Source organism: Prosopis cineraria, unplaced genomic scaffold (genome assembly GCF_029017545.1).
Source record: "Prosopis cineraria cultivar Desert tree isolate PC_DT_omini unplaced genomic scaffold, ASM2901754v1 PC7, whole genome shotgun sequence".
In the NCBI taxonomy this organism is placed as follows: domain Eukaryota; kingdom Viridiplantae; phylum Streptophyta; class Magnoliopsida; order Fabales; family Fabaceae; genus Prosopis; species Prosopis cineraria.
Window position 1 is genome coordinate 35,245,215 of NW_026555338.1, and position 24,174 is coordinate 35,269,388.

General features: G+C 35.3%; 3 protein-coding genes across 4 annotated transcripts; 1 reads left to right on the forward strand and 2 right to left on the reverse strand.

Moving 5' to 3' along the window:
- Positions 1–1,763: 1,763 nt before the first annotated feature.
- Positions 1,764–3,919, reverse strand: LOC129316797 (uncharacterized). Its single transcript, XM_054961169.1, has 6 exons — positions 3,879–3,919; positions 3,603–3,735; positions 3,297–3,400; positions 3,047–3,218; positions 2,824–2,958; positions 1,764–2,728 (listed from the first exon to the last, which is right to left on the reverse strand). The coding sequence occupies exons 1-6, from the start codon at positions 3,917–3,919 to the stop codon at positions 1,988–1,990; spliced, it is 1,326 nt and encodes a 441-aa protein (XP_054817144.1). The 3' UTR covers positions 1,764–1,987.
- A 1,635-nt stretch (positions 3,920–5,554) lies between these two features.
- Positions 5,555–8,849, reverse strand: LOC129314848 (uncharacterized protein At4g04980-like). The gene is made up of 7 exons (XM_054958289.1): positions 8,025–8,849; positions 7,817–7,928; positions 6,834–7,722; positions 6,533–6,698; positions 6,187–6,351; positions 5,939–6,091; positions 5,555–5,847 (listed from the first exon to the last, which is right to left on the reverse strand). The coding sequence occupies exons 3-7, from the start codon at positions 7,277–7,279 to the stop codon at positions 5,650–5,652; spliced, it is 1,128 nt and encodes a 375-aa protein (XP_054814264.1). The 5' UTR covers positions 7,280–7,722; positions 7,817–7,928; positions 8,025–8,849; the 3' UTR covers positions 5,555–5,649.
- A 7,787-nt stretch (positions 8,850–16,636) lies between these two features.
- LOC129315103 ((R,S)-reticuline 7-O-methyltransferase-like) lies at positions 16,637–23,524 on the forward strand. Of its 2 annotated transcripts, none has more exons than XM_054958641.1 (4): positions 16,637–16,823; positions 19,253–19,314; positions 22,154–22,930; positions 23,012–23,524. In XM_054958641.1, exons 1-4 carry the CDS (start codon positions 16,691–16,693, stop codon positions 23,312–23,314), a joined length of 1,275 nt encoding a protein of 424 aa, XP_054814616.1. In that variant the 5' UTR covers positions 16,637–16,690; the 3' UTR covers positions 23,315–23,524. The 2 variants fall into 2 exon arrangements, with proteins under 2 accessions (XP_054814616.1, XP_054814617.1); XM_054958642.1 differs by lacking the exon at positions 16,637–16,823 and adding an exon at positions 18,770–18,845.
- Positions 23,525–24,174: the final 650 nt, after the last annotated feature.

The window sequence follows — 24,174 nt, forward strand, 5'->3', positions numbered from 1 at the left end:
GTGATGATTTATAAAACAAATTTAGCGGTTGGTACACGCAATAGTTTTTGTCCGATGAAAGGGACCGTTATTTTGGAGCCCCATTCTTTGCTGCAAATCCACCGGTAGAAAGATCACCACTATATGTCCAATGCAGCCCGGCCACGTGTTCATGTGTTGTGAAGTGGTTGCACAATGAACCTACTTCCTTCTCTATTTGTCCGTCTCATCTAAGACCGCGCTAATCTTCTCCGTATCAAGTGAATCAAACTTCCTTAATTTGCCACATGAGAGGCTTAATATGATGGAGGGATCAAGGGAGTAATTGAGAATTGGCTAGATCGAGGTGTTAGTTAGCCATTGGCACACACATAAATATTTTTTTCAATTTTATTCATAAATTACTTCTAATATTTTATTAAAATTAATGAAAATCTTAAATTTTATTATCTTCATATAAAAATTTAACAAGTTTTTAAACTTTATTTTCATATATACGCACTTTAAAAATAAAATATTCTGACACTTGGTAACATTTTAATATTTAATGAGGACAAAATAATAAAGTTGGACAGAATAATTATTAAAATGTTTTATAAATAAAATTAAAATAATTTTTTTTATTCTACCCTATAAATCGGGTCATAAGAGTATCCTCGGAGCACGAAGGTTGAAAATGGCAAAAGGTTTGGAATTTTGTCTGCCTGATGAGGTTCACTCTTATTGGCTCAAGATGTTTGGGTTTGCAAATACATTATGGTAATAATCATTGCTGGCCCGTTTATAATGCATCCAATGTCAATGCCTTTCTCTTCGCAGGGTATTTGCACTGATTAACTAGACACTCTCTCATTGTGGTCCACCTTCTTAACAAGAGTGCGTGAACTATAATACATCTTGATGACCCCTATTCTAAGAATTCAGCTGGCTTCTGCTTTGGATTTCATATTTAAACGAGGAAGACGGTTGGTGAGACTGGTCCCACGTCACCTTGACCATAATGGAATTATTTATATTTTTCATTGATTACTCAATATATAATATTATACTCATTCTTGCTTATCAAGTATTAGCTGGACATCATTTCTTCAGGATATGTATAGGCATACATGGATGTGTTTGAATGTGTTTTAATTTGTTTCCCCGTTTAATTTTGGTCCTCTGACTTTTTCTTCCTCAATCATGGGGAATACTTGCATTCCATTCTTCCATTTGATTGTGGATTTAGACAAGACGCATTTTCTTCTTTTTTAATTAGTGTTTGGTCCTATCTAACAAATTTCTAACGCTTAATTTCTCCACATCAGGAACATGTTGATCAAGAAAAATCCCGTGGCCTTTAACATGTTCTTAGACTTTCACTTTTATTTTCTAATATTGGTAGTTGAAGCTTCTCTTTTAATTTACCAGCAACCGTATTGACGCTACTAATTCTGCCATTCACTTTCAGCCTAACACAGTTATTCCTTCTGTAACCGTAATGAAAATGAATATTGCTTCATTCGCTTATTGTTTTCGGCTTCCAACCTTCCACATTAATTATCGTATATCACCATAAGCTGTATATCACCATAAGCTTACACTTGGAGGACTGGAAATTAGAGACATATAAACGCTTGATGAGACAAAATAGATATTTCTTCAGGACTTTGACCGAGTTTTATGCTTCTACAAAACTCAGTCTGTGTGAAACAAAATTTACAGCCAGTCATGAATGGAAGCCCTTCTTTTTCTTCACTCAAATTCAGGTATTACTTTGAACTATTAATTGTGGGCAGCTAGTACTCACTCATATTCGAATTTCCCAAACAGCACTAATAATCAGAAAAGAAGGGTGGATTGCTGTATTCTTACCATATTGTTCTAGAAATGATAATGACTACAATTATCTAGCGATGACCATCAAAGAATCTTTAAATAGTCATCCATAGATAGCCTTACAGAAAGCTACTCAAAAATTTGAATGACGAATGCAATATACCTCCTACTCTACTTCACTTGAAGGTGGCTACAGCAAATTTTTTGGTTTCAGTTCTCTCTTGAGAACAGAGAACTTGGCAGCCAGATCATCATAGTCAGGCAACTTGGGATGAACATGCTTGGGATGAGGAGGGCATGAATATGTCCTTAACATCTTGTCTTTGTAGTTTTTTGGAACCTCAGATGAAGCTAACCTGCCCATGCGCTCTGAGGCCTCTGCTTTTCTCTTGTTTTCTTTTTCATTCTTGCAATCTGGGTAGGTGAAGGCATTATACACAGCTACACTATTGTCACTTCTATCTGATCCACGAAGTTCGTATACATTTTCATTCCAAAGGAAACATTCTCCACGTGAAACTTGCTGAATTTGTTCAACTATGATGGCTCTCTGTGGATTCATTGGCAAAACTCCCAATCCCAAACTCAAGTTACCATCATAAGCACAGAAACAAGGGTGGTCCAAACTGCAGCCACTCATTTTAGGAATGAAAGATGGTCTACTCTTAGTGTTTTCTGAGGAGCTATGCTGCTTCAATCTCTTTGGATCATAACTTGATTGTTGAATACCTTCTGATAAAAGCCTCTGGTGTTTTCTTTTGGAATGAGCACCACGCTTATGATCAGCGGAGAGACTTCTGTAGGGCTTGTGATAATACAACATGCATCCAATATCCATTATGCCTTGTTTTTCAAGTGAAACTGACCTCCTCCTTGTTCGTTTCTGAGGTTCCCTCTTGCTAACTTCACTGTTATCTTTGTTTCCTTTCACCTGAACAAAGGAATTTACAATACTTTGGAGATATTAAACAAGGCAGATCATTAGGTGTTAATAATATCACAGTGAACGGGGTACAATAGAATTACCTGTTCTTGTTGCCAATCAGGGCAGTACTCGATAGCTAAAAGCTTTGACTGGAGGCAGTAGTCCCTAGCAATTTCATCCACCATTCTGTACTTGAAATCATCTGACACAGATTTCACCGAGAGGTTGTCTTTCAACTGTCAAATTTGAAACCTGATGAACATAAACGTGCATTGCTGAAAGAGCAATGATATCAAAGTTGGAAGTTGTTTTAGTACAAGAAACCTGATGGTTTACTAGGTTTCCAGGAAATAGTTCGGCGGCAGCTGCTGCAAATTTCTCGCCGTAACGATGACCAAAGAGCTTCCTGATGGCACAGAGTTCGGGAACATCCCCACATCTCGCTGAGGCAAATATAACACTGGACACTGCTTCATTAATGTCATTCGGACAGTCCCTGCAATTGGAAACCGCAAAGATTACATCAATGTCTTTCATAGAGAAGAGATAGCTAGAAAACGCTAGGGAGTCATACTTGTGCCTTCTGATATAGGAGAGTTGGGTAAGAATAAATTCACAGAAGTAATCTAACAATTCATACGCAGCGGCTAAGCGTTCATCTTGAATGACTTGCTCAACCTGAAAGTTTGAGGCTGCAAAATGAGATGCTCAATGGAATGGATATTTTATATTTGCATTATATAGCAGTTTGCAACCCGGCGGACATAGATGATAAGTTAAGTCACTAAATCAGAATATCCTTTGATCAAGAAATTCTGGCAGATCGTATCTTGATATTAACAGTATACATAGTTTTGGACTTCAAGGATTCAGGGCATACCCGATTGACAGCAACATGTTGATGGCCATTCTTAATGAGCTCTGCTACATCCTGGCGTAATAGCCTCGCTGTTGCGAGCCTCCTGTTCTTGAGTAGCTTGAGGCAGCACCGAGCTCTTTTGATCACCTTCTTACTGTAGTTTAATGTAGTAAAACATAAAAAGGAAGTGAAATTAAAATTACTAGAGCAGAGAAGAAAACACATGATTGTATCTGTCATGAAAATAAATATGAAGTTTTGAACTGAAACTAATGGTCACCAACTAAAACTAATTACCATCTGGAAGCTTTTGACCACCCAAACAAGAAGTCAAACATGTCTATGATAGAGTAGAGGTTCCTGTGCTCATAATGTAATGACAAACGTTATAGTTGAAGCAGGTTTTGCAGAACAGGGAATGAAAATGTAACGGAAGAGTGAAGACAGCAACCATGAGAAATGGCGTACAGCGTTGAAGTTGTGGAGATGGTGTGTTGAGAGTGGGAGAGAAGAAAGAGTACATCTCCTTGAAAAACTGTTCCACTACACTGGATTTTAGGAAAAATCAAGAGTGGGGTAGACAATGTTTTCCCTAAATACGGAACGATTTATATATACTTTCATTTATAACCTACATGCTCTAACATATTTGAATTAATTTAGTTTTATCATAAATCACTTTACAAATAAACATTTCCCGATGCTTTTTTCTTTGTGGAATTTTTTTTTTCATTTTTGAATAAGGAAAACAAAGGAAATTTACAAAGTTAACTAGTCATAATTTTCAAGACTCTTTGATTGGATTAGTATAAGATAAAAGATTTTTTTTTTGTTGGAAAAAGGGAAAAAGAATGGTTTTGGAAGCTATAAGTCAAATGGAACAAAATGAAAATAAAATATGAAGATAAAATTAAAAATAAACACATGAAATTAAAATAATAAATAAATCGTTAGAGTAACACTGAAAAAATTAATGAGACAAATCAGTGTTGCTGTACAAAAAATACGTATTTGTAGTAAATAAAAGATGATTTTTTTTTTTGCAGTAAATTTTGCCGCATATATTGAGAAAAGGATTAAAAAGATATTAAAAGGAGAATATTAAGGAATTTTCCTCTACTAAAACTTAAAATCTAAAGCATATGGTCTTAATGTTTAATAATATTTCATCTATATTATATATATATTTATATTTTTTGCTGAAATATATACATACACATATAAAAGTATTCATATGCATTACGTATATTATATCAATAAATCAATAAATATTTAAAAAATAGTGTTCGAATAGCCAGTAAATAATAATACTTAGAATTACAATTATAATTTTCGCCACCCATGTTACTTCACTCTCTGGCCTCTCATTATATCAATTTGAATTAGAATATAATGCTTGTCTCTATCCGTTGACTCTTCAAAGTTTTTAACCTTTCATGCTTTCTGTAATAGTACGATTTACGTATGTATCTAAGAGAATTTAACGGTGGGAATCGTAGCTATACTTCAAGCGCCAAAAGCCTATATTGGCATTCTGCATGCATGAAATCTCTGCATTTAATTACTTACCGCAAAATCTGCTCTTTGCAATTATTGTTTAGGGTTTGTCCTCCTTCTTGTATTTATGATCTCGCGCCTTCAAAACTTCAGTTTAGGGTGCTTTAGTTTGGCTCCAATTAATATTATTTGGAAAAACATTGTTTAGAATAGAAGGCGAATTCCATAATTGAGTTTCTTGGTTTAATTTGCTCCGGTTCTCTTTTGAAACGTTTGCAAAGTGTTTTCTTCTATATATTAAAAAAAGTCAGTCCAATAATATATTTTCTCATAGCTCTTATGCCTTGTTATTTACAAATTAGGAATCAGAAACGAAACAGTCTCCCATTTTTTCTAACCAAAAAAAAAAAAAAAAAAAAGGTTCCCATCACCCAATTCAACCACCATCCCTTTCTTGGCTACTTTAATTTCTGGACTATGATCAATAAAATGCCTCATGAGATTTTATAGATTGTACATGGCTAATAATTATTAGAACTAATGACGGGGAGGAAGGTAGTTAGCCTCACTTCTAATGGGCATCAATCTCTATTTCGTGTGCTACTTCCACGCTCAGTCTGTCAGCTCGATCATCTTGTCCACCTGCGAAGCTATAAACTCGAAATGCAAGCTGAAAAGCCCTCCAAAGCATTTTAAAGCTGGTCTTTCTTTTACTTTGATTTTTACCCCCGGATTGATCTGCATCACTAGCCGCTGTCTGTCTAACTTCCTGATGCAAACATCCTACGACAGGTGAATTTTTTTTTTTTTAATCGGTGACTGGGTAAATATCATATTGAATTAGCTAGAGTTATTATTACCTTGAAGGCCAACTCCATGCAACTTGAAGAAGCATCTACCAAAGACTCTTTGATATTTACCAGGATGCCAAAATCAAAGTTTATATTGTTGCTTTGAAATTTTTTAGCATCTTCATCTTTTGATCCTTCCATTGCGTCCAATGCGCCTTTTATCTGTCCAACATCGTGTTGTCAGGCTCATTTTACCGTATTGACAGGTAAGAGGTAGGGAAATGACTGGCGTTTTGCCACAAGCCAGAAGAGTTCACCTTGTTGAAGTAGGATTCCACCTTGCTGAGGAGCTGCTCCACAGGAGGCATTATTTTCCAATCCTGTAGGTCCGTGAGGATCCCATTCAACTTCAAATACAATGCTGCTGCAGCCCTCAGTGATTCAAACTTTTTCATAGGAAATCCCTCAAACCTTGATAACACCTGCATCACCATTAAAAGCCCACATCTTTTCAATTCTTTTTCTCTTCTGTCGCCTTCCAAATATGCGGGAAAAGAATATTTTTTCTTCTCCTCATCATTCATGGATTAATATTAATAGTTTCATTAAGAGAAATATATGATGGATTCATAATCGAACTGAAAAAATTAAGTAAAATATAACCTGAGTCTCATCAGTCAATTTCTCCAGATTCTTTTCCTCGTGCTTGTGAAATTTGACGAGCTCATCCATATCCTTTGTTTGGAAGGAAGCGATCGCAGCTTTAAGTTCCAAGATTGATTTTTCATGCTTCGCTACATCTTCCTCAATCTTTTTGAAGTATGATGATCTCTATTAAATAGAATGAAGCAAACTGATAGTTAATTAGTAACAATAGAGTTCCTGTTTTATAGAACAAATATTCTAAGAATATAATAGATGAACAAAGATAATTGTTGTTGCAGCTGGTGGTATGCTACAAGACCTTTTCGTTATCTCCGTTAGCGCTTCAGCCATCCCTTCTTTCCCTTTAGGAGATGCCCCGAGCTTGATTTTTATCTGTGGGGAGGTTCCATTCCCAGGCTTTAAACTAGAGCCTTCAACTTTACCTTTCAGATGCCTGTACAAAGCGCCCATTTGGCTTGACCTCCTTAGTTTTGAAGCTGCTCTCTTTAAACGCACGATCTTCACCAGATTAAGCTGAGAAGGGGAAGGTGGCGGTGGCGCTCCCTTAGTCATTGTCATGGGAGGAGGAGGCGGCGGCGGAATTATTGGTTTCTGATCCATTAGAAGGTGGAATCGGTGGTGAAGATGATAGTGACACTCTAGGTCTTGGTGGAGTAGGTGGTGCTGGAGGCGGGAGGACAGCTGCTGGACGTGTCGCATCAGGCTCTTTACTCGCTTCATGTTTTGGACTTTCTGAATCATCATTTTTAGTGTTCAAATGTTCTTTCAGCCCTCCAAAGCTCAGTTTCTCGGGTCCTTCTTCGAGTTGGTCAGTTGCAGTTATCTGGGTTGCCATCTCGCGAGCTTCACCGACGACACTGGAATCCTGTTCTGGTTTCCTTGGGAACGCGTTGAGTTCTTCCAAATTTCCAATCTCTTGATGATTACTGAGGTGAAAAGTATGAGTTTGAGAGGAAGAAACATCAGAAATTTCTTCGAGATTCGCAGCAGCGTTGCACAGGGGAGAGATTGAAGGCGAGGCATATGGATATGGAGAAGAGATATTGTTCCTTGAATAGATGTCACTTAATTTGTTCTGGACTTCACGGCAACTTCCATATTTCCATTGTCCTCATCTTCATCAGTAACACTAAACATCTCTTTTGCAGATGTATTTAGGAATGAAAGCTTGGCCATGAGTTTGCCAGCTTCAATGCATATCATTAATTATTATAATTAGAGCCAATTAGACAGCTAGTTAAATTTTCTCCCATTCAATTTAGAAATAAAAAATTTTCTTACCAAGTTTATCAAACTCAATATTCTGCAGGCTCTCTTGTTCTTCATCCAGGGAGTTGCTTATGTCCCATAATTTCCCAACAGACTTCAATGCAGTGTAAAGATATACTAAACCCTGTTCGATAAGACATTCCGATCTTAATTATTACCATTAATATAATGAAGCAATATTTGAGTTGTCTAGATCAATATGTGAATAGTGAACCGCAACCTGAGTCACTGCATCTTTATGGGTTGCTGTGGAGAGATCGAAACGAACCATATTGGGGTACAGCTTGTGAAGATCTACTATGGTTCTCACAGCCAACTGCCAGAAAAAACATAACATGCATCTCTAGAGTCAGAAAATATTGGTGGCCAGGTTATGGAAAGGGAAATTTGACCCTACTATGTTTTGATATTGTCATATAGAAAAGTTTTCCAGTACATGAGTAAGATCGCTCGAGTTAGTGTACGAAGGAAGTTCGAGAATGTCTCTGAAAGTTAATATCTTGCTGTTCAGCTCCATCAAGGTGTCTGAATCTTTCTTGAAGTTCTGAAGCCCTTGTGTCTATATAGTGGGAAAGTAGACCAAAATCATGGCAGTGCAATTACAAATTATAAATATAGCAGTTAAAGAACTCTACTATTTCTCTTGAGATTCAACAGAAACACATCTAAGAGAAAAGTATGTGTAACAGTGGTGAGCCATGAATAAGCGGACATCGAATCCGCTGGAAGGGTTGTGGCCAAACAATGGCTCTTCCATAAGTAATGAAGGCGCCATGTTTTGATGATTATGACAATACAAATATAACTGCCGGATGGAGTTCTGCGAGATCCACCACCAATCATGCGACCATCTTCTTATCATCCAACAATGAAGAAAATAACTTAAAGTTATCAGCGAGAATGCGAAGGTGACGTTTTTAAGAACGGCGACGTGTGGAAGTTGAAACAGACAAGAGAAGAATCTAAATTTTCCAGAGAAACCAGCAGTGAAAAATTCATTAAAGAACGCAAGAAATTGGAGAAAAAGCAGTCAATCCGAGACCGGCACCGGCACCACCCCCTCCTTCTCACCGGCTTCACCACCGGGGATAGCTGCGCAAGATTCCGGTAACTTAATATGGCCAACCTACGACTAGCCTGAAGTTTCGGAGTCCAAGTGTAGAACAGCTGCCACATGTGCAAATGCCGGAATCTATGAGCGTGAAATGGAAAGTAGTTTCTTTCCCTGCAGTATAACAGTTTTTTTTTTTTTTTGGGTAGGAATGCAGTATAACAGTACATTAGCTTTTTAAATTAAACTATAATGAGTGCCGGGGCCATTTCCATTCTTTGGCAGCTGAACAGTGATAAATTAAAAAGTGTTAACAATGTTGTAACATCATTTTAACAAATGAGTTAAAAATTTAAATATATAGCAAACGAACCTTCAAAGCCTGTTTATTTAAGCTTTTTTAAGGGGAAAAAAGCACCTTTTTATAAAAAAAAATCACTCTTAACAAATTTTTATCATCTTTGAATGTGTTTAGATTCAATTGGGAAAACTTGATTAGCAAAACGTAATGATGTTTGGATAATATTTTTTGAAATTAATTTTGATTATTGAAGATGTTTGAGTAATTTTTTAGAATTAATTATAAAAGTGGGGGAAATAGAACATGTTTAAAGATTAAGAATTAATTCTCAAATGGAGAGCAAAGTAGTTTTTTCAAAATAGAGTTTCACAGGCTATATGAAATCTTGCAAAATTGAGGTTGCTTGGATAATTTTTTGCAAAACTATAATTTTGGTCATATAATTGATTCCAAATGAAAAGACTTTAAAAATAATCAAAATTTAAAAATAATCAGAGATTAAATTAAATATTTGAAAAAGCTAAAAGTAGTTTATTAAAAATAAACCATGCGGCAGATGAAATATAAAATAACAAAAACACGGCTATTTTCACATAGCCTTTTGAACGACTTTTTTACTCTTCCGCATCATCTTCTGTCTTCTCTTCCTCTCAAGTCTCAAGTTTGAAGAGCTGTGGGAGCTTTGTGTTGCCATCCAATCTTCAACCATAACTACTCGGCAAAGACAATTCATATACCTGACTTTGCCATATTCTTTCTCCAGAGGAACTCCGCGCTTGTGCCCGAGATTGCTCTGTTTGAGAGCTTCCTTGCAGGGACCCAACTTAGAATATTCATCAAGATCTGATTTTGATTGGTCAGTTGATCGGTAAATGGCCTCAAGGAAGGTGAAGAGCGATGGCAGGAAATGTCAAAAGCTGAGAGAGACATCAGTGTGTGTTCATAGCATTAGTGTGTGCAGACAGCAAGTAGAATTGAACCAGCATGTGAAAAGGAGAAGTTAAAAGAACAGAGCAACATTGCGTGCGAGATTGGAAAGAGAGTGTGGGGCCTTTTCATCCCTCCCTCTGGGAAAAATGATCTTTTTATATATATGGTGGCCAAATACAAAATAATTTTTATTTTTTTAAAATATCTGAAAAACAAATTACTTTTTATAAAATTTCTAGCCTATTTAAAAATTATTTATTTTTCAATTTGGGCCTTAGTTTTCTTTTTATTTTTTTCTGTATTTATTTTTCATTTTGAATATCTCTTTTAAAGATAAATATTTTTTGAATATCAATACTAAAGACTTATTTGATCAATAAATTTTAAAATTCGCTGTTCTGTTTGACAAAATTATGTTAATTCCATGCTAACATCATCATCATCTTCTTCTCCTTTTTTTTTTTGCAAGAATTATTTTTTGCATATATATGGGGTAGACTCAGCCAATAGTAAAAAATATCTTTCAAGTTATTGAGATCAAATGATATATCTCTCTCAAGTCTCAACTAAATTGCTATATAATGTTAATTTTTTTGGTAATTATATAATGTTAAATTTATAACAAATAAACCTTGAATTTCCTTTTAATTTTTTTATTTATTTTATAGATTTTTATGATACATATCTATCATTAGTTAATATTAAATAAAATTGTAACATTTTAAAAATTTAAAAATAAACAATTGAAATGATAATCACTCATATACATTTAGTAATCATCCATTCAATTTTTTTAAAGAAATCGCGCATATTAAATAAGTTTCCTTCTTATATATTTGTTTCTTTGTTCTTTTCTTCCATAATTTCTTCATAATCCCTTTTTATTAAAAATAAAGAATAAAACAAATTTCAACATATGAATAATTTTTTAATAAGTAAAATACAATTAGCTCTCTTCCGTTTTGCTTAAATTAGTCTAGTATTTAATACTGTTAGGAATATTCTGTTAAAAATTCTCAAATACTTTAATTTTTTATTTTAATTATGTTAAGAAACTAAAAATTATTAATTTTATCTTATAATCAAATTGTCTGCTCCCCCCTCAATTTAAGTAACGTTAAATAATTAAGTATGACAATATTAAAATAAGTAATTTAAAATAATGTCTTCAAATTAATCAAATTTAAAGAAAAATAAGCATAAATTATGCTAAATAACTTATTTCTAATTATATTACATCCCTATTTCATTAAGTTTTTTGCACATATGTATTTGAAATATTATTTTAGACAAGTTCTATGTATTTATATTTTTTAAAAATAATTCAATATATAAGTTTGCAAAACTAAAAAGTTTAAAATATAAATGAATAAAGTTTAAAACATCTATGCATTATTATTATTTTTTGATATCTTGAATGATTTTTAGGTAACATCTACATTTAAAAAAATATTTTGATCTAATATATATGACTTAATGGTTAACTAATCATGGAGTGGATAGAAATAAAATTTTAAAATTAAAGGAAGGTTTGTATTTTAAAACTATTAATTTTAGGAAGAGATACCTATATGTTTAAAGAAAATAAAAAAAATATAATATTATGGTAAATTAAAAGAGAAGTGAATATATTTTTAAAAAATACTTGTTATGTCACGTGTTCCACTTTTTTCCTTTTTAATTTTTTATCTTATCCATTTAATACCCACGGGTTTTGTGCCATCACGTCCGATAGTCACCGGCTTCAATTCCTGTGGAAGGCCAACTCCACTCCTTATCTTATCAAATAGTGCCATAACGAACGATGTAAAGGCATTCTTGTCGTGTTAATAATGGGATCATCAACCCTGTTTTTGGCGCTCTATGTCGTCAATTTATTTTTTTAATCACTTAGGCCTTATTTGATATATAAGTTTTAATTTAAAAAAAATAAAATTGAAATTAAGATTGAAATTAAAATTGAGAATGAAAATGAAGTTTTAAAATTACAGTTGGTATTGAGTAAGATTTAAAAAGAATACTTGCTTTTATTTTATTTTACATTTAAAATAAATAATGAAAAGACTACAATGCCCTTCAAATCATTAAAAGAAGATCTGTAACTTATGGCTTATAACTCATCCACACGATTCCTTCTTACCAAAGAGCACGGTGGTGGTGCAAAAGACCACTATTTTTGCTATTCTTTTTTTGGTTTTTCACCATCTCGTTGGTGATGTATGTCAGTCAAATTGATGTAAAGATCTTTCTTTTCTTTCTTTTCCAACTGGTGATGTAGATCAATTAAGACCTTCCTCTTCTCCTTTTCTAGTCACTAGCAACTTATGCTTAAACCCATCATCATTATCACCTTACGTCATCGTCGTTGTTGTTCGTGGTTCAAGCATCGGCATTGTGCCTGTGTGTGGCTGCCGTAGCTGTTGCTATCACTCACTGTCATTGTTGTGATTGTGAGGAGCGGTGGAGGCTAGAGGGCGAAGGAAGAGACAAGAGATAGCAAGTGGAGGGCAGAAGCTTGCGTCATGAAGGCTGAGTAACTAAAACATCAGGCCCAATATAAATAAAAGGGGTAGGCTTCGAAGCTTGATAAATGCCACAATAAATAAACATATTAAAATTTCGTCAGTTGCAAACATTGGATCGTTGGAACGAAAGGACACAATCTCAAGCAATGCCAAAACCTACGGACTTCAAGCCCAAGTATCTTGGTGAAACAGGCTAATTACCAAAATGGAGAGTATGGAATAAAGACTGTGTCATAAGTTTCGCGAGATCTCTAATTCTTCAGCAAAACATGCTAGGTTTTAAAGAAAAGACTACCACCACTCTAATACTATAAATAAAAGATGAAGAAACTAGTCAACACTCAACCAAAGACTCGCATTTTTTACTTTTTAGTCTTTTAGTTTATCAGTTAATCATTCAGTTTAAACTTGTAATTTTTTTACATTTTAACAAAATCAAACACTTATTCTATTAAAATCTTGTATCTTTTTACATTTGAATAAACTGTGATAAGAGAACTCAAAACTCTTTTATTATTAATTGAAACTCAATATCTCTAGCATGCTTGATGTTTGTTATTCACCACGAATACATACTAAACATAAAAAAAATGAGGTTGCTCAATACCAATCTCATTCCCATTTTATGAGTGCTTTATACCAAACAGGGTCTTAATGTTTTGTTTCATAGGTGTTGCAGCCTCCTAAGTGAGATGTTAGTCATATAGCTGGATGTGGAGATGTCATGAGAGATCATGGAGAAGAAGAGGTGGCATTATTTTTGCAGTATACAAGGCAGATCATGGAATTCAAGATAATTATGCTCGAGTTTGATGCTAAATTCGCTGTCGTTATATAGTTTAAATCACGATGCAATGAATAGCAATGGAATTTGCTTCACCTACTGATATTGTTCATGCTTTGATTGAAGTGGGAGGTATGCGTCTCATACATATAAACTAAGGTAACAAAACTGCGCGGCCGATATGTTGGCAAAAGGACACTCATCACTTGAGGAACCATCGGGTTGTGGACCCTGGTTGTGGGTACAGAGTGCTTGGGTCTAAATTCTCTCCATTTTTAATCTCACTTGCTGGGCCTTGCCCTCTTTTGATTTTGTTTGCAAAATTTAATTCCTAACCAACCTTATTTATCTTCAACCCACGCATTATATTAGAAAAGGTTTGAACTAACTTTAAATACGCCGCGCCCTCGCCACTTGTATAAGCGCCAACTTCCTTCCTCTCACAATTTTATTTAACGTCTTTGTACATATTTAGAACTTTTTTCCCGCTTGTTATTATATATTTTCTGTTAAAAAATATAAAATATATTTAATCGAATCTCACCCTTTTATAAAGTAGTTACCTACTTTCAAACTAATCGTATCTTTTCATGTTTATTTTTATTAAATACCCTACAATAAATATAAAGTCATTCATTAATATGAGTACTTTTAAAAAAAACAATAATTATACCTCAAAAAACTAAAAATACCTTACATTTTTTAACATCAAACTCCTCAAAAAATACCTTATATTTTTTAAACAGAGGGAGTACATTTTAACTAATTTTATTTTAAAAAGTTAGTTATTGAAATTTAAAATTATACATTATTTTTATATTTACTCTTGTTTAGTATGTTTTTTCAATTAGAAAACATCATTACTTAGATCCCTAATTAAGGGAATTTTTTAAGAAACCATATTAATTATACCCTAAAAAAATTTAAAATATGAGATAATTTGATAAAAATAAGATTTTATTAAATATAATTTTTTAATACTATTCTTCTATATTTATTATATTATCTGTCCCTCTCTCCCTATTTAAATGAAACGTATTTTTTTAACAAACTTATATTTTTTAAAAAAATAAAATTATAAAATTTATTTAATAAATTTTATTAATATTATTTAAAAGTGTCTTATATAATAAAATGAAGAGAATAATATATAATAAAATAAAATAATTTATATATAAATTTAAGTCTTGAAATTTTGAATTGAATTTTGAATTGGGGTTTGAAGAGTGGCTCCTCATTCAATAGTAGTAATATACATAAATTGTATGATAAGTAATTAAGATGCATGGTTGAATAGATAAGGATGCATTTACACAGGACAAGGGTTGAATTCTAGTGGTGGACATTTGCTTAAAGTGGCGAGACCTACCCTAATCAAACCTACCCAGGCTGATCAAGTGTAGCCGTCTAGGTGAGCTAATGTTTATTGTAGTACGATTGAAAAAATAGATTTAAGTCTTCTAAAATTGACATTAGTGAGTTTTTAAAAAGTTTTTTTTAAAAAAATTATTTTATAAAAAAATAATTACATGAGGGAAAATATTAAAAAAATTTATGGAAATTTACCATTTTCAATCTCGGAATTTAAATTCTGAAAAGACGAACACAGGAGTGATAAAATTGGAAAAGGCATGCAAATGGAAAGAATGGGAAGTGGTGGAGTGGGAGTGAAATACGCGCGGCAAAGGAACGTGACAGTCCGACTCAAACCAGTACGTCAATCGTCAATCATCAATCATTGAATATTTGAATCTGAATACGGTGCGCTGATCCACGATCCATTTCCGTGGACGTGAACTGAGACCCACAAAAACACCGGAAAACCCCTTTTTATCCCCTACTCCTTCCTCTGCCCTTTCGCTTTCACCTCTCAATCTAACTTCTTCACTCATTCCCTTGTTCTCCTCATCCCATGTCTCCCTCCACTTCCCATGTTTCCCCTCAACCCTTCGCCCTCCAGTCCCCACTCCATTGCCTCATCAGCTTCAAAACTCTAATCCATGCTCTTCCCCCTGCATTGCCCCCTTTGTTTAGCTTTTGCCCAAGTAGCAAGCCCCCCGAAAATTTCCAAAGCGCCTATCTTTATCCACAAACACTACATTTTCACTCTAGGATTTATTTGGAATCCAATGTCTCAATTACAATTATTGAATTTTATCAATTCTTAATAATCATGGAAATACATTTTCCTTCAAAAATTTAGAATAATTTGTACCCTTCTGTTTAAAAATATAAGACATTTTTTTAGGAGATAGATACATTTTTAATCTTTCGAAATGTAATCATTACTTTTTTTTAAAGTGTCACTATTGATGAATGACTTTATATTTATTATAAGATATTTAATAAGAGTAAATATAAAAAGAGAATATTAATTTAAAAGTAGGTAACTACTATATTGAATTGTGAGATTCAGTTAAAAATACCTTACATTTTTTAATCAAAAAAAATATAACTAAAAAACTCCTCACATATATTATGTCATTTAAAAATTTAAAATTTAATACCATTTAAATAATATATTCGCTATTTTTGTTTCCAAAAATTATAGATAAAGATACAATTTTTATTTAAAAAAAATAACTCTCCTTTTGCATCATGCGCCTGTTAAAATGAAAAACAAATATGAAGAAAAAGGAATAAAATGTGAAACATAGAATCTAGGGGAGCGAAGGGCCCTCCAGTACGGCGCTCACCATCTGGGAGCAAAATTTGGAGATATTTGGTATGGTGCGGGGTAAATTAGGGCTTTTTGGAGCTTCTGGAGAGGTCACCACCGTCAAATCGGCTACAATGATGTCAAGGTCATCAGCATTCATTAGCTTCAAGCTCTGTCCATAGTCCATCATCTCCTAGAGCCCTCCAGTAATCTCAAAACCGCACTTCCTCTTTTGTCCTCGGTGCGTGCCTTCCCCAATCTATCCTTCCCACTTTGACTAATTATGAAATTTGGGACTTTGTTTCTTTTGCCTCAATGGCTGAAAGTCCAGTTGATGCGTTGATTTTTATTTAGTTGTGAGCGATGTCCTATCCCCACAGCACCGTAGTCCCCGTCTGATTTTGGGCATGTTGACAACTTGACAACGCATGCTTGCGTGGATCCTAAAATGAAAGCTCAATAGTTTATGCATGTACGCGACGCTACAGCTGTATCGAACTCACTCTCCTACTATTGGCCTCAATTTAAGATCAGGATTCCTTTGTTATGATCGATGCTCCTCCATTTCGTGCGCCTTCTCTGAGTGCACTTGCGTTTCATTCCTTCTCTTCATTCCTTTACGGAATCCAATCCCAAATGGAGCTCCTTTCAACCATATGTGCCTCTTTCTGCCCTCTTGGGGAAGGCTTGCTTTACGTGTGCCCTATGAGCCGCGCTCCGTCGTCCGACGTCACCAATTTTTGGACGACCATGCTTGTTTCACAGAGAGGTACATGTTCCCATCCCCTCTTTAACTGTTTCTTCGTTTCTTTGCCGTTTTTGGGGTCTTATTTATCCTCACTTGCACCTCACACGCATAAATCGCGGGACTAGCCGTCTTGTAGTTTACTCCAGATAGTGATCATGGTACAGCGTACTACAGGGCTCGAGTTTCCGGCCGCAGATGCCTTTTTTTTTTTTTTTAATAAATCGCTCTTTGAGAAATCTTGGGATGTCCAAACAAACCGCACCACCCCTTCTGGTGAAGCCTTCACGTGACTTGCGTAAAACCTTCGTATTTAAAGACTAGTCTCTTCTGTAGTCTGTTCTTTCCAAGGTTATCGAGGGACACCCACGTTGGAATGGAACCTTACACCATGTTTCTAGATGACCAGTCTCTGTGATCGATCTCTTTCACAAGAAAATAATGACATATTATGCATCCAGTCTCATCCCAGCTTATTCAAGAATTCATCTACTTGTTATTGATCTCTGTTTCGTGGCAGCAGTCAATGTTATGGCACCTGGAATGGGGGAGCAGTACAGTGTTAAACATGTTAGTCAATAAGGTGACAAGAAGTCCGCTAGCAGTCCTCTAAGGTAAGATCTGCAAGCGAATCCTCTTGCAGTTCATAGTCTGTTATAGCTTCTCTTCTGAAATAAGACTCTCTGTTTGTTTATGCTTCCATGCTCTGCATTAATCCTTGTCATCAATAAATTTATGTAAGCCAGGACATAAACTTGCAAAACTAATCCTTCGGATAAGCACAAACCAACTTCCGATTAGATTTACGTGTTGAGGCGTCTTGTTTGGGGTCGCTGTGATAGCTCGTTTTCATATTTTTTCACACACCCCTTCTTCAGTGAATCATGACATTCTACTTGCATCAGAATTATCCTTTCATTCTTATCTCTTTCGCGCCGTGGCAATATATATATATATATATATATATCTTTCGCTCATGGCCATAGGCGCTCATCCCATTGAACTGCACGTATAAATCTGGCTGTTTAGTAAGGATGGGGATCCCAGCTAGATCGGATCATTATCTTAAAGTTCCTTTTTTGGTGTGTGTTTTGACAATTTCCCTTAACTTGTTTTGACAGATAGAGCATTTAGAGTGCTCTGACTCCAATTCTCTTTTGTTTGGTTGTACCATCCCTCTTATTTGAAAAAAAAAAAAAGGAAACAAAAGAAAAAAGGAAAAAGAATGGAGATCCTAGAACCCTCTGGCTGCTTTTTTTTTTTTTTTTTTGGTGTGTATGGGATTGAGAGCGCTTGGATTCGAACTCCTAGCTTGACTTGTTAAAACAAATCACTTTCACCACCAAGCCACCGGGTTCACCTGGCTCTGCGTGTTATTTTGATTTGCTATTTATGGGTCTTAAATATACTTTCAATGGACGCATACATAATTATATTTGCAAGATAAGAGATTGGCTGGGCTGAGCCCAATATTAGGTCCACAGACCCAAAGGCAAATATAAAGACCCCAGGGTGGGGGGACAGAGTCGCTATATGATATACTGTGTTTCCAGAGTGCAGTTACAGAAAAATATTGATAATTGCTACAGATCAGACCTATGTTTAATGTGTGTTTGTTTGGTTCCCAGTTGGGAATTTGATTAAATAACTTTTGAGATAAATTTACCCTCATATTCCTTTGGTTAACATATAGGTTTGACTAAAGCAAACTGGATTCTAACACACAATTGCGTGTGGAGTAATGTTCACACACACATGTATATATTTATGAGAATTGTTTGGTTTTGTTAAAGGTTAAGAGGCTAAACCATGTCATTTAATCTTGTTCAATGAAAAAATAAATCAGATAATGCTAGTCAATGGTCATATTCACCGTTTTGTAAAGTTTATTTTGACGGTAGATTCTGTCGCTTTCCAGTGAAGTTGGTAATATCATATCAGAGGACATGAATGATGGCTGCAATTGATTAAAGCTGCTCTTCATGATGCGTGCTTTGTCATGCAGCACCAGAGCTGCAGGACTAAAGAACAACACATACTTTGAAGGTTTTAATCTCTACCGCCCACCTCACCCCTCCACTTTCTCTGTTTATCGTTTAAAAACTCAATAATGCAATAACATAAACATCGATGCTTGCCTTTGAAGATTTCAGCCACCCACGTCTCTCTATCGTATCAACTCAATAATCCAAGGAAATCTGCAATTTTAATTCGGACCACACACTGTCTGCCACCTTATCTTCCTGTCTATTCAGCTATTGTCATCAACCACACACGCTCCTTGACCCTATCGTCTTTATTAACCGCTCGCTTGCAACCCAACTTGCAAGTTGCAGCACACAGTTTGGCGACAACCGAAAGCCTTGTTGTGTGTGAACTAAGCCTTCTGCGCTTGGAAGGCAAAAGTATCTCTGTCCGGAACTGACTTATTTGCTTTCTAATTTGTTTTTTAGATTCAGGGACCAATACCATGGAGAATGTTTTTTCCAAGATGTGTTCACCAGTGGCATTGAAGGTATTATGTAAAGCTAGAGAAAAATATATAAGTTGCTTTATGATTGATTGGTCTTGGGGTTTGATTACTGCAAATCCGTGTGTGCTTTTATGTTTGTGCTGAGAAAGAAAAATTTAACGCTTTTGTCTATTGGGAAAATATATAGTCGAATGTTTGGCATGGTAAGATAGAGGCCCTGACTGAAAGAGTTGAAACAGGACTGGGCTGAGAAAAGAAAGAACTTTGAGGCCTTAAAATTTAAATCAGTACAGACTAAAACAATCATACCAGCTATTTTTTTTATCTAGGATAGTAAACAAGGCTATTTCTGGGTCTTCCCACAGTAGTCAAGTTTTAAAATTGGCCAGTGTTCTGGCATATTACAGGAGTTAGTGTTATGTGAGTGGTTACAAGTTTGCGTTCTTCTAACCTTGCTTTTGAAATTATTTTTGTGTATTAAGTTGTTGTCACTCTTTGTTGGGGTGTGATTTTATGGCGAGACTAGCTTTGATTTCTGTGTTTGATTGCGAAGGACTCTAACTGGATGATAATGGATAGGTGGCCGCATGCGGTTGATGGCAATGTCATCAGAGAGCAACCCACCCAGCTTCATCCTTTGTATTTTATACTTAGAATTAGAATTGGAATCTGATTAATTGCTTGTATTTAAAGAGATTTGTATGGTGGTTATAGTTTATTACGAAAACGATTTTGATACAGGAGCAGCAGAATTAATATTCATTTCTGCTATCTTTTCGCTTGGATGACCAGCACAAACTCGTATTTCTTTAGTTAGGCTTCTCGTGTGAAACCGTTGATTCCTTCTAATGTGAGATCAAGAGCGACCGAAAATATTTCCCCCCTTTTTTGGCCCAAAACATATGCGTTTTTAAATACTGAGCTTAAATTTAAGTTTTTAAAAATATTTTTACCATTTAATTTTTTGACTAAGCTGTGACTGATATTTAATTATTTTTCAGAAAAATAATATAATGTTGAATAATGATTTTTAAATAAAAAATTTATTCGATTATTTCATATCATCATTACTAAAGTTTCATATGGTTTTTTTTTTTTTGGTTTGGGTAATCAAAGTTTCATATTTTTATTATTATATTAAAAAAATAAACCTTTTTTGGACAAAGATTTCAAAAGTACATGGAATGGTAGGTAATTTTTTATAAAAACTTTTTCTTTATAAAAAAGGCAGTCCCTGACAACGGGAATTCACTCGCCTAACCGGAGGTGCTTGCCTAATTTCAATTCAATTTTCAATCTTAATTTCAAAAACTGTTTTTTGAAAAAATGATTTTCTTTAATTTGAGTCGCTTAGATAATTCTAGATGCTGAACTTTTTGTTTATTGATCACGAACGAAAAACACAGAATGATGCGGTGACTGATGGAAAGTTAGATTAATGGTATACTTTTTGGAGTTTGAAAATTAGGATGTTTTAAACTTCACTGAAATTCGGCCAAAAAACAAGACTACCATAATTGCAAAGTCATCAGAACTTGCGTTTCTTGTCGTGTTTTGGAAAATCACCTATAACCATGTTAATTATGTATTCCGCATGCCTCTTACACTCACAACACAACCTGCCATACCAACCTTTGAGTCTAGTGGCTCAGAACCTTTTATGGAGGTCATAAATTTAAACCTATGTTATATATATATATATATATATATATGGATGGATGGATGGGTATATTTGAGTATAGTAAGTGTGTGTTTAATTAGCTCAAAAAAAAAAAAAGAAAAACTTTCTGCCGCTAGTCGCAGACCGCGCTTGCCTGACCCAAGACAGTGACGAATTTGAATGTTGTATTGCAGCAAACTGTCTTACAAAATCACTTATTGAAGAATTAGAATTTTGAAGTGTCTCGGCACCACGGTTTTACCGCGTCCGACTTATAGTTTTTGGGAGATAAAGTCCATTTTGAAAGTAGAAAAGTCGCGGAAAAAATTCTTATTTTCTTTTGGAACAGTTTTTGGCAAAATATGATGGTACAGTATTTTTTTTTTATGCTGGAACTCTTGACACTCAATTTTACATTAAACTAGATTTATACTCTGAAAAAAAAATCACAAAATTTTAGGAAATTATAAAATTTTAATATAGAATTAAAGTTTATTATGCTGATAAATTTTTTTGACAACTATTATGCTGATAACTGATGCGAAGTTTAATAGTATATATATAATATCTATTCAACAATACATGATAAGTACTGTTTAAACTACTCTTTTGTTATATTTTTATTGCTTTTTTTAATAAGAAGCATGATGAATAGTTTTATATAAAAAATCTGTTTTTGATTCTATTTATTTCTCTATTTAATTTTATTTTTTATTTGAATCCGGAGAGTGGATCATTTAAAACACGGCTAACACCAAGTTTTTGACCGTAAAAAATTTGAACACGTACATCACAAGTAACTGCAATGGTCAGGAAAAAGATACAAAATATCTTTGCCGGAGTTCGTAAGAGAATTTACTCATATTGTGTTTTATGAAAAAATAAGCTGCTATATATATATATATATATATATATCTCAAAAAACAAATCCTAGAAAAGTGTGGAGAAAGGGTCGTGAAAGTTTCTCCATGGACGCATGCACTCTTGATTGCCGCTGCGCTTTGTCTGACATGACTAGCTCGGCATCAAATTTTATGACATCCTACAATATTATTCTAACTCTTCATCTCAGATAGTATCGCAGTTAATTTGTTTACTAAAGTAGTTATCTTCCTTGCTCTTTGGTATAGATCAGATCCTAGTCCATTTCTCCATGCTCTCGGTTTCTCTCCTCCTGGAATACTCAAATAAAGATATATCTCCTGTTGGTCTGATCTGCAGGGCCAGCCCGTGCAAGCTAATCCGGAGGAAGTTGACGAATTGCTGGGACAGGTTGAAATATGGCACTTTATGACTAGCTTCACCGACTCTGTTGCCCTCAAAGTTGCTGTGGAGCTCCGCATAGCTGACATTATCGACCACCATGGCCAACCCATCTCCCTGCAAAAGATTGTCGACGACATTGCCGACGCTCCCAACCCTGAAATCTCCTTCCTCTATCGCATCATGCGAGTTCTCGTCCGCCGAAAGATCTTCTCCACCCACCAGTCTGAATCCGGCGAGACCCTTTACGGATTGACCCGTGCTTCCAAATGGCTCCTCCGTGACACCAAGATGACCCTGTCCCCCATGATTCTCCTCGAGAACCACCCCATCCACCTGAATCCCGCTCACCACATTGGCGAATGTATCAGAGAAGGCACCGAAAACGGCACTGCTTTTTTCAAGTGCCATGGCCACGAGCAATTCGACCTCACTGGTTTGGAACCCGACTACAACAGGTTGTTCAACGAGGGCATGGTCTGCACCGCTAGGATTACGTCCAAGGCTGTTATTTCGGGGTACAAGGATGGATTCAACAAGATTCAATCCTTGGTGGACGTAGGAGGTGGTATCGGAGGATCACTGTCTGAGATTGTTCGAGCTTACCCCCACATCAAAGGTATCAACTTTGATCTGCCCCACGTGGTTGCCACTGCACCAAAGTACGACGGAATCACTCACGTTGGAGGAAACATGTTCGAGTCCATTCCTAAAGCCGATGCTATTTACATGAAGGTACCAGATCCAAATTGTTGCTCCCTTAAATTTCTTTTTAATCAACGCATTGTATGTAATAAGAAGTTGGTGTGAGTGCAGTGGATCCTGCATGACTGGAGCGACCAGCACTGCATCCAGATATTGAAGAACTGTAGGAAGGCGATCCCAGAGAAGACAGGAAAAGTGATAATAGTGGACCATGTTCTGCAACCAGAAGGGAACAATGGGCTGTTCGATGAGGTAGGGTATGCATTCGACATGATGCTGCTAGCACACAACGCTGGTGGGAGGGAAAGGACTGAGCAGGACTGGAAGAGGCTGTTTGAAGAAACTGGCTTCCCTCGTTACAACATCATCAAGATCAAGGCTCTCCAATCCATCATTGAGGCCTTCCCAATCTAAGCTCATTAGCTCTCCCGCCATCCATCCATGCACTTGCCCTTGTTTAACCTCCGCTATATTGAATAAAACATCCCTCTGGGCTAGGAACATTTGTAAGCGTGTGCTATGATCCAGCGGTCTACGGTGTGTCTCGTGAGACACCGTGAACCCTATGTGAATTGTAATGCTTCTATTTCTACGTAATGGTAAAATATCTTTTGGTGTGCAAAATTCTCGCTTTTGATCCTCAAATCTCACTCTCACGACTTCACCATTTTTATTCCCACTAATCCCGTAATTTATCAATTCAAGTTCTAAGCTAGCTTTTGGCTCCAATATAATCAGGCTACCTGATATTTAACAAAATGAGGTATAATAAAGCGTATATGGTCCCTCCTGCCAAAAAGACATCTTACACATAATACTTCTTCATAATTTTTTATTATAATAACCAAATATGATTTATTTTGACACTGTGCTATCTTCGCGACAAAATATTTTTTGTTGAATACTTATTACAAATATTATTACCGTACTTAAATATCATCGATTATTAAGGAGATACCCAAGCCCAATACAGAGAAGTTCAATAAGAAGATTATTTCTCATAAACCCAGTAGATAGCACACACTATTTTTGTATTATATGTCCTCGTATTTTATCTGATTGTTCATGCACATGTATGCATTCTATTATTTAGGTTTTTGTACAGAATCTCTATTTAAAGAATAAATACAATCATTGTGCGCCGCATCATCTTTATTCCCACCTCTATTGCTTTTCTTATCTTCGATTGTTGCCAAATATGTTTACCACTTTCAAGTTATGGGGACCAAATGAGATTAAGGGTGAGATTTTCCCCCTCCTAATACTGCGTGTAT